We start from the raw sequence: 10922 nt of genomic DNA on the forward strand, positions 1-10922 counted from the left end.
TACCACAGGAATAACTTTAATAAGCTCTTAAAAATTTACAGATGTGAACACAGCAAGTCAAATGATTTCAATAATCAGTGAAAAATTAGTGAGATAGTAACATGAAAAAAATATCTTGATTTGCTTTCATCTCTTGGTTTGGTCATAGTTTTGTGTACGATTGTCAAACCCGACAAAAATTATTAAAAAATAAAATAAAATAAGGGACCAAATGTACCAAATGTTGCAGGGTTTGGTTCAGTGTTTCTATAAGGAGTTTTAAACGACATCTGCCCACACCTACACCGAGCATCACATATTTCCACCTCTGCATAGCTGTTAAATATAGAAACATAGAAAGTTTTTTGCATTTCTTTGTCAAAAAATAAAATCTTAATAGTCAGAAACCTACCATTTGTTAAAATCAGTGTGTCAAACACTAATTATTTTATTAAAAAAAAGTTATAAATATCTTTAATAAAGGTCCATCGATTATCAGGTGTTTACTTTATTCGCTCATTAGCATGCTAGCACCACCTAGCATGCTAATATCCCTTCCACTCGTCTGAAATCTAATGAAAAAATTGGTGATGGAAGCATAAGAGGGAAAGAAAGAATCTCCCCACTTAGTAATTGTGAACTGAAGATCAAAACTAATTCATCCAATCCATCTCTTTTGAGACACGCAGACCAAACCAAAAAATATGTTGCTAGCTTAGCTCTGTATTTATGAGTTAGTTTTATACCTACTCTTTGAAAGTAAGAGTCCATTTGACAACTTTCACTGAGTCGAGGGCTCCAGGAAGGTGTAATCTACTAAACGTATAACTGAACCATTTGCTAAAAACAGAAACACATTTCTTTTGACATTTACATTTTTCCCGGAGCGATTTTCCAGGCATGTTCTCCTCATAACTAAAAACTGGATTCATAATTCTGCACCACTGAGTCAGAGCTTAACATAACCAACTGCTGTGGCTAGCTGTAGCAAGTCCAACACAAATGCTATGTAGAATTTTTTAGTTTTATTCCTTTTACTAATCTGTTTAATGGAAAATTTACCTTTGAATTCAACAATTGCAGTCTTACGGGCTCATAATTGTCGGCTCATTTCTCTCTGGGAAATAATTCCAGGTTCACGGTGCAAAGCAACAGTTTACTGAAGTTGTGGATTAAAAGCAGAAGCTCAAATAAATATTAAGACTTGAACATAAAAGGTCCCGGCAAAGACAGCACAGAGGAGAAGGGACGTTCTCAATGATTTGTCGACGTTTTGTTGCATCTTTCAGATAATGCACAGATTATCTGTAATGTGTTGTTGGAATTGCTTTGGTACAAAACAAAGCCATTTAGCAGGACAACGTTTTATCAAAAATGGAAAAGAAAAACAAAAAAACAAAAACTTAAATAAAGAGATTTCTAGTCCTTCTGCTGCTGTAAGATGAGATCAGAAAGCACATTTATGTCCCTCTCTGCCAGATGGCACTGCAGCACCAGCGTCACCATGTTGTCCTGTCCCTCGAAGATGTTGAGCAGCTGCTCCCTCAGGTGAGCAGTCTCTTCGGGGCTCCTGTCGGGGGTCACCATCATCCGGTGGCCACCCGCACCGAGCTGCCTGTGCTGGCTCTCCGCCTCCCACCTCCGGCTCCTCCCTCGGCCGCCGAAAGCTAAAGAGTCCACGGCGCCCCCGGGGGTTCGGTCGCGGAAGTTTAAGGGTTCGGTTTGGGATCGAGGCGGCTTGGTGGAAGGAAAAGTGCTTGCTAAGCCGGCGAACGAATGATTTCCTGCATCGGGAGTCCTGAAGTGAAACAACAAATGGAAAGGAGGTGGAAATATGAGATGGTGATAAATATCAGCCTGATACTGATGTGTTAAAAAAATGACTAACATCTGCCGAGTCCGATGTTAATGATTAATAGAGAAAACTGAGCCAAAAAGACTTGGTTCAACAAAGTACTGACCAGTAAATACCGTATTTTCCGCACTAGAAGGCGCACCTAAAAACCTTCAATTTCCTCAAAAGCCGACAGTGCGCCTTATAAACCGGTGCGCCTTATATATGGACCAATATTGAGCCACAACAGGTCTAGCAACTACGGTAAGCAGCCGCCGACTTCATTTTCCCCCGTAGAAGAAGAAGTGYGCGGTGCATGCTGGGATAGTTGTCAGAACGCTGGTTTGTTAATAAAGTTTGATAATACATTTAAAGCGGGGGGTCGAGGGGCGGGGGAAGAGAGACTGAGTCTGCGGCGGCAGCATGTCGGTTGGTCTGTGTTACCCAGAAAGCAGTTGGGCACAATATTGCAACACCAACACCGTGAGTGAAACAATTACTGGGGCAGCCTACTATATAAAGTACTCAGGACCACTTCCTTCCAAATGTGGATGTGTAATAATAGAGTACAAATCTGCAACCCAAACTGAAGCGTCTATTCTATGCGCCTTATATATGAAAAAAGTTTTAAAATAGGCCATTCATTGAAGGTGCGCCTTATAATCCGGTGCATCTTATTATAGTGCGGAAAATACGGTACTTACTTTTGCACTTGGGTAACTTTATGGAAAAAAATTAATTTTAGGAGTAGTTTTACTAAACTGTACTTTTTACTTTTACTTCCGTGATATTATGAACTATCGCTACTCTTACTTAGGTAAAACCTCTGGATAATATCGGCTGTTTTCAGTAACTTGATGAAATGAAGAAAAAACATGTTTTAGCCAAAAATGCACCAGATTCAGGGATGCAGCTACAGTTTACGCTACAGTGAGACTTCTTATTCAAACTAAAATGGACTCAAACTATATATATATATATATATATATATATATATATATATATAAATTCATCAATCAGGAAATCCTGATTGATGAATCATAATTTGTATTGACACACGGAGCATAAAATCAGTCAAGAAAAGCATTCAGACTTTACTTATTTTATTCACTTTCAGCGCTGAAAGGAGGCGCTTTTACCATTACATTCGAGAAGTCTGTGCAGCGTCTGAGGAGAAGGAGGAGGTTAGCTGATTATATGGACTGAAGACACTCCCTGAAATCACACCATGTCTCTGTGTCCCTGATAAGTTTCCGTTTCTCTGAGGAATGAGCCTTGGTGTCTAACAGATTCAAAAATGTAACTCTTTACTATGGGCCTTTTGTCTAACAGCATGCGACTCTTTCTCGACCTGGTAAAGCGTCTCAACAATACATACTGCGCTTAATATGTTCTAAGTTGGAAAAGTATTTCTTCTCAATTTGTCATTTTGTTTTTTCACTTTAGTTTTTAAAATACCAGAACTTGTCTCTCTGATGTCATTATTATAAAATATTAAATCAGATGAACTGATCCAGTACTCGGTTCTTGAGTAGGATTTTTTACCAAATTCTTTTTTTTTTTTTTACCATTAATAGAGTAATTTCATGGATGGAAACTTCTTACTTGTACTTGAGTGAAAATATTTTGATGTAGTTAAGTCCATCTATTGGGTATTCTAGCCATCTGTGGTTCTGAGACGGGATGTCTCCAATGTCACAAGGTGGGCTCAGATGAATCCCGAACATATGAACATTTTATTTCATAACTCATGTTTTCCTTCCTATCCATTTCACAACTGTGCTAACACTGTTAGCCTCAGGCTAACTGGTTTGTTACCTGTGCTCTGAACGTAAGAAATCGTCCAGGTGAGGCCCTCCCCTTCCCAGCGGGTCGTCTGGAACCATAAAGAGATCGCCGACAAATGTGTATTGAAGAAGTCTGAAAGAGCAACAAGGGACGGATTAGAGCAACAGCTTCTGCTCCAGAAAATCAGACCTAATCTATTCTTTAACTCTACTAGCTAATAGCATCCATTGCTAACATGGGAATTAAATTAGTCCCATGTTGGGTTCCCTGATGGAAACCAACTTCAGATGGAGGATTTTGGGAGGTTCCTGAAGGCAACAATCCAACTCGGGGTGGAAAAAGGCAAACGTCGCATCCCGAACCTCAACTATTACCTCTTTTTGATGATGTCCCTCCATACAGGCGACTCATCTGAGAGGTCTCTCAGGTTGTCGTTGGTTACTATCACTCCATCTGTCCTTTGTGCAAGCTGCAGTATCAGTCTGTGGGGGAAAAAGGGAGAGGAAACGTCACAAGAATGGAGTAGACTGCCTTACAAAAGTATTTACACCCCACAATCTTTTCCACACGCCGACACATTTTAGCCACTAATTCCAGTGTTTTTAACGTGATTTTTTTAACAGAAAGACACAAAGTGGAGCATCAAAATCACTGATTTTGTCCTACTTAAGAAATATTTGCAAAGAATTTTGACATTTTTCCCCAATTCATTAAACCGCACCATGTATTCTACATATAGAATACAAAAATGAGAAATGAGAAATAACAAACAGGTTGGACACAAAAACATTTTTATTCTTCAAATAACTTAAAAAGCTCCTTTTTGTAACTTTTCATATTAATTATGGACTATAACATGACATCACATAAAGACCGGGAAAACAGTGTAGAAGTAGGAAATACTGCCACCTGGAGGTGGGAGTTAGAAGCCACTCAAACTCAATGTTTAAGTGCATTTTTATAGGGAATTTGCAATAAACTCACATTAGCATTTTTTTCATGTGGATTTTGTGTAAATTTCCGCAATCACAGAATTGATTTATGAACTTCTATGTGTTTCTTGGTCAATCACATCAAATTACAATAAAAACATACCGAAGTTTTTGATTGTAGTTTGACAAAATATGGAAAAGCGCTGCTCTCACCTGGCACACACACACACACAGCACAGACAGGTGTTCCTTTCAGTATATATCTACCTGTCATCATAAGAGCTGATCCTCTTGCCGTGGACCTCTCTGGAGGGGGTGTAGGAAAGCAGGCCCAGGTTCTGCAGGTCCATCATATAGTGCTGCTCTGAGAAACAGGAACAAACAACACCATGTTTTGTCTGCTCAGATGGGGGAAACATCCAGGTTCAAGGCGAACAAGGACGCTCTTCGTTTAGATTTGTTTTTTTCTACTACTAGACTTCCAGTGAACTTGTGCTCTCTCTGATATATGGCAAAGCCAAGGTCACGTTTGCAGATGTAAAAAAGGTTTAATTACTTGAAATGACACGTAGTTATCATTTCATCCCCTCAACAAAACCTAAGAGCATTTTTCCACAATGAAAAACAATTGCAAAGGTCTTGCTGTTGGTGAGCTTTTTTGGTCAGAGTTTATCTTTTTCTGAATTAATTCATTACTTACATTCATTACAAAAAAAAAAAACACAACACGCAAAGAAGATGACGGCACAACTGTTACCTTTTATCCTGGGGTCATTCTTCTGCCTCCACTGCGGCACCAGAGCGCTGATGTGACGATGGCCTCTGTCCCAAAAATGCTGGACGGCCAGAGCAATTCCTCTGCAGGAGAAGAAATGACCCAACCCGTGACTGCGGAAGACCCAGAGAGAGACAGTTAGTGGGTTTCTGGAGACAGTCTGGATCACAGTAGATCTTTACTTCTGCTATTCTCTAGCAAATGAAGGGAAAAAGATTTTAAAAATTTAATGAGAAAATTATGTCACATGTGTGATCATCTGGCACTTTAACATTTCATATCATCTGCTGTTTGAGGATTTGAGCGTGTCTTCACGCCAGGGAAGTCGTTTGGTCCAGACCAAAAGAGGACTTTATTTTTTTTAATTTTTTCTATTTGGTGCGGTTTGCTTTCACATTGTGCTTTTTGGCAAGCAGACTATAATTTGTAAAGAAAGTATAAATACTGCCCATAAGTCTGAATGATGCTCCATGTACTACTTCTCACCTCATTGCCACGTTGCTCCCGTCGATAACGATTGCCCTCAGATTCAGGTTTCCGGGTTTGTCTGTAAGCTTTAGCTGGAAGGGGGTCTGAAGACCCTCCAGGAAGCGTTGCTCCCCAGTCACCACCACGGACGAAGAAGGCGATATGAAGCTCCGTTTATCCCTCGCTCTGGTGGAGGGCGGATCACTTGTGAAGAAGACGTTGGGCTGAGCTTGATGCTCTTGCTTCGAGGAGATCACAGCGTGGCGCTTCGAGTTTGGCGCATTGATGTGAGTTTGATGCGTTTGCTTGAACGTGGCCGGCTCGGGCCTGTAGGTGGTTTGGCCCTGCTGCTTGTTGGGGTGAAACGTCATGAGTGGAGGACCTAGAGAAGAGGCGTAGGTAGGCATGGGGGGCCCCTTGACGTCCTGCAGGACATCTTGGTGAGGTCTTAACGTGTTTGAAGGCTGGCTTAACTGTGAAATGGGTTGATTAGGGGTCAGATGCTTTGGTTTATTACTCCAGGTACGCAGGTCTGATTCTGCTAACTGCGTAGACCACTTTGGCTCTTTTGTTTGTCCTTCATCAGGATCTCTTTTTTCTTTGTGAATAAAAAACTCTCTTTTTGTCTCAGTCTCGGCTAATCCGAGATTCATCTCTTCTTTTTCCACCAAGACATCTTGAATCTCTCTTGGTTCTTTCTTGGAGCCTTCTGTCTCCTTGCTTTCCTTTTTCTGCAGCTCTAGAAGTAGCTGGTGAGTGGACCCCTCAGCCAACATGCTGTAGATTTTGGTCACATTCTCCTCAGTGTACCCACATGTAGCAGCTGCTTTCTTCATTACCCCTAGGACAAAGTCTTCCTGCTGTTCTGCCTCCTGAACATCTTCGCTACCTTGTCCTTGAGAGTGTTTGTGATTTCTTATCGTCAACTCCTCGCCTTCTACTTGCAGTCCTTCAAAATCTCCGTTGCTATGCTTTATTTTACGCCCCGCTTCCTCTGTGTCCTCATCCTCTTTGTGCTCCGTCTCACAGGGCTGCTCTTTTCCCTGGTGCAAAATAACACCGTCTTGTTTTTTTGTGCTTCTACCGCTACATTTGTTCTGCTCCCGGTCACTGAGATCCTGCTCCTGTTGAACTAAGTCCAGAATCTGTGACGCCTCTTTTGGCCCCGTTTTCCTAAGAACACGTTTTACTACATCCTCCGTGTACCCCATGGCTGTGAAGAACTTTAGAAGAAGCCAGAACTCCTTGTTTCCCATTGACAACTGCCACTCTGGCTCTTCACTGTCCCCTCGTCCTTCGCCCGCCTTGACGCCCGTTGCCTGTTTCTCGAGCTGTTCCTCTTCCCCCACTTCCTGAGGAGAGTGCAAAAGTCTTTCCTCTGCCCCCTCTGCCTTCCCTCTGGTGCCTGCAGGAGAGAAAATATCTTGGAGAAAAGGGTCCTTTGCTGCAGAGTCATAAGTTGTAGCCTTCCCTTCAGCCCATCGATCGGTGTCACTGAAAGGATCGGGGAGTGTTTTCTTAGAACTGCTGGCTTTGTCCCAGTCATCTCTGGAATCGCTATGTGATTTTGCAACTGTATCGTCACGCATCGGTTCTGGGCTTGGACTCGATCCAAGGCCCGATTCTTTCACCAAATCCAGAAGGATTTCCTTCACAGTCCCTGGAAGTACGAGAAGATCCAGAACGTGTCTGTCCTCCCACTCTTCCACCAGAGTTTTGAAGGCCCTCCGTGAATCCAGGGACTCGCCCAAGACTCTGTCCCCCATCTCAGTGCGTTTGGACTGTGTGCCTTCATACCTCGCCACTAGGTCTGCGATCAGTGAGTAGGCTCGCACCACCGGCTCGGCTAGGCCTGACACGAGCAGGAATCCAGGCGAGCCCACCTGTTTGGTCAGAACAAATGACATTAGAGTCAGTCAACTGAAGGGTCCCGATTAGTTTTTTCTCTTTTTGGTCGCTGGAGCTCAATTATTTTTGCTTTAGAGATTATAATAATAACCTTTCTTAAACCACAATCAGCTGTAACTTTGGGTTCTTTTGAGAGCGAGTCGTGGAGTTGATGTGTACGGAGTTGCCTTTTTGTCTGTTGCTACTAAAAAAAAATCTTTCAAATAAACGATAAGTCAAAGAAAATCAATAGAAAGGATTTTCATCATGTTTCATTTCTACTGTCACAGTTTGAGGATTTGAATGTCTGTCACACCGTTGCGCTTCCGTCTTTTCTTTCAAAGGCACAGACGTCAGAGGACAACAACGCTACAGCAGTTTAAAATTTGATCACCACATAAAGGCTACCGTAGATAATTTTTTTTGGATGCGTAGAAATGTCTTGCTGCACCAGTGCAACAAAACTGTGACTCATCGATGACCCAACTAAATGAAAAAACACTTTCTTTAGAGACCTCACCAAAAGGCTTGAAGTGACCGAATGAGACCTGCTTTCTGATTTATTCAGCAAGCCATTCTCTTACCACTTGGGGGCATTTGTAGACCATTCAAATTTAACTCCCAAATAAGTAAATCCTTAGTATGAGGAAACTGTTTAAGTAAGTAGAAAGTAAATTACCCAGTCATGATTCAGCAGAAACTGTAGATTCCACATCCTTGATTTCACCACATAAACTACATGGTATGACATGAAGACATGTGGCTACTTTAAAAATGTGACAGGACTTGATGTTTAACAAAATTCTGTATTTCTTCCGTTCTAAACCCGAGTAGGATACAGAGTGACAGCAGCTTTAATTTAAATTTTGCAACAGATGTTTTCCTTGTGGTTTTATTCAACTGTACGCTTGGCTATAAACAAACTCTTGCAGCGACTCAATGGGGGTGTTGATGTGAGGAAAAGACTGAAATGATGAACTACATCACTGTCTTTTTTTTGTTACAAGATGCTGCTGGTAGAATTGCCTTTACAGAGATGCAAGTGTAGATGGTCAATCTGAAAATAATAATTTCTTCTGTAATTTCTGACTCTTTAATCTTGGTCAAACAGTTGAAGGGAGCAAATAGTTTGTTGGTACAAAATTTCGCTGTTATGTTGCTATTTTCTCTAGATTTGACACCATGGAAAACCTTCAAAACTCATATCTAAAAAGGAAACTTTTTGTGAGGTAATTTCCAAGTCACTTTTTTTAAAAATCCGGGCCTTTTATCTAATAATGAAAAAGAAAGTGATCGGAAAGCAAATTTCCCTTAAGTTGCATATTTACTTTTTTATCTAACCTGTTAATAACAGACGAGAAATTCCCGGCCACAGCTTTACTCCGTCTCTAGTCCAGACAGATTTATTGCTGAACAGCATGTGTCACAATTTGAGCCGGTGATGCAACACTGAAGTTAAGTAACCATGTAATTTTTTTTAAATCGACAAACATGTCATTCTTAGATATCACAATGTTGCTCAATATTAGTGTTGCACCAAACATTTTACCAAAAAAAAAAAAAAAAAAAAGGCCAACTTGGCATGACACAAAGATATTTGGGGAATTTGTTCTCTTAATCATTATGATTAAGAGAATGATTAAATCACTATGGCAACATTTATTCCTCATAAGTTGGAAATCTAAATATAAAGCTCCATTTAGGGTCATTTGCAATTTTACCTTCACATTTTGATGACTGACAATCAAAATCTAGCTGATTGTACATTTTCTAATACTCAGTGTGACAGCTTTCAAAATATATATTTTGAAATATATATTTCAAAATATATATTTCACCAAAATATATATTTCAAAATATATTTATATTATATTTATATAATATAATATATATTTATATATACATTTATATTATATTTCTGCATATTTTCTTATATTCTGACTTGAAACATCCAAATAAATACTGGCTGTGAAGCAATTGCCACTAAATATCCATGATGGTCTGTGTTAAATAGATATTCAGTAGAAAATTATTGGAAAGGTTTAGGGTTAGAGTGCGACTTACCACAATAAGCGCTGAAGTGTTTTTGATCAGGCTGTCCAGGAACAACCCTCTGGCTCCACAGAAGATGCAGTGAAGGGGCCCGGGATACGAGAGCTCCTGCTGCACCTCCTGATTTACGACTCCCTTCACAAATAACTAGAAGAGAGAAAGACTTCAGTTCAGTCGTGTGTTTTCCGTTTACGTGACAATAACTCTACAGCCCCAGACTGAATGTAATACAACCTGTCCGTGTTATCAAAGTATATTTACTATCCCATAAAAACGAAACATAGACAAGTTTAGACATTCTGTTTTTGTTGTTGTTTTATGTTAGAAAGCATGAAAAGTCACTTATGCATAAAATATTCCTTCAATAAAATATCCAACAAAACTCCTGTTGGAGGGTTTACAAATTTGTAATGAGATTGACTTTTTATTAATTGTTTAATTCTATGACAACTGATATAAAGTTGGTTTCTTCCATGCCTCACTGTGCTTCAGGATGACTTCAAGACGTCTTCCATTATTCTTGAACAATATGGGCAATCACCAAGATATTGTTGTGTTAAAAGAACACAACAATAACTCTTTTATATAAAACCAAAAATGCAACACATATTGCGACAGGTGAGGGAGGGTCAGTGCTACGCCACTGCACACTTCTTTCGGTCATTCGTTCATTCTTTCTGGAATCGTACTCAAAGGACTTCAAACCGTGGGGAAGATGTGATGGAAAATGTTCTTGTTTATGAAACCGAAGCTTTTAATACCTTTTGATACAGACAACCAGCCCACTCTTAGGGAAAAAAATAGTAACAGGCCTTAAGAGCATGAAGCAAAAACCTGAACCAAAAACAGAAAAGCTACAATGAAAGAGAGAAAATCTGACAAACAGAAAGAGAAAATGTTGAAAAATTGATCACAATTCAAGGCACAGCTTTAGATCACTAAGTTGCATAAGAAGCAAAATAAAGAAAGCTTTTAGTTACACAACATCAGCGTCTTAGCATAATTTCCTACACCATATTTTAACCTCAGACCACATGCTAGCAATATCCCACATGCTACCGACAGCATTTAAGCTAGCCTTAACATTTTAGCTTATTTTAACTTGCACAACAACGAAGACCCCTATGATGAATACGAACTTTGGACTGCGTTTTCCCTCGCCCGGACGCGGGTCACCGGGGCCCCACTCTGGAGCCAGGCCTGGAGG

The 10922-nt window shown here is 40.3% G+C and overlaps 1 protein-coding gene across 5 annotated transcripts in view; it reads right to left on the minus strand.

Annotated features, from left to right (window-relative positions):
- Positions 1-10922, minus strand: part of khnyn (KH and NYN domain containing) — a 30826-nt gene continuing 19904 nt past the window's right edge. For all 5 annotated transcript variants that reach the window (XM_008435295.2, XM_008435298.2, XM_008435299.1 and 2 more), the window contains 7 exons: positions 9728-9862; positions 5795-7659; positions 5291-5421; positions 4801-4897; positions 3976-4083; positions 3632-3733; positions 1-1777 (listed from right to left, as the gene is read on the minus strand). In XM_008435295.2, the coding sequence (XP_008433517.1) occupies positions 1399-1777; positions 3632-3733; positions 3976-4083; positions 4801-4897; positions 5291-5421; positions 5795-7659; positions 9728-9862 (2817 nt within the window). In that variant the 3' untranslated portion in view covers positions 1-1398. The remainder of the gene's footprint in view (positions 1778-3631; positions 3734-3975; positions 4084-4800; positions 4898-5290; positions 5422-5794; positions 7660-9727; positions 9863-10922) is intronic.

This window comes from Poecilia reticulata, linkage group LG18, assembly GCF_000633615.1.
Source record: "Poecilia reticulata strain Guanapo linkage group LG18, Guppy_female_1.0+MT, whole genome shotgun sequence".
Lineage (NCBI taxonomy): Eukaryota > Metazoa > Chordata > Actinopteri > Cyprinodontiformes > Poeciliidae > Poecilia > Poecilia reticulata.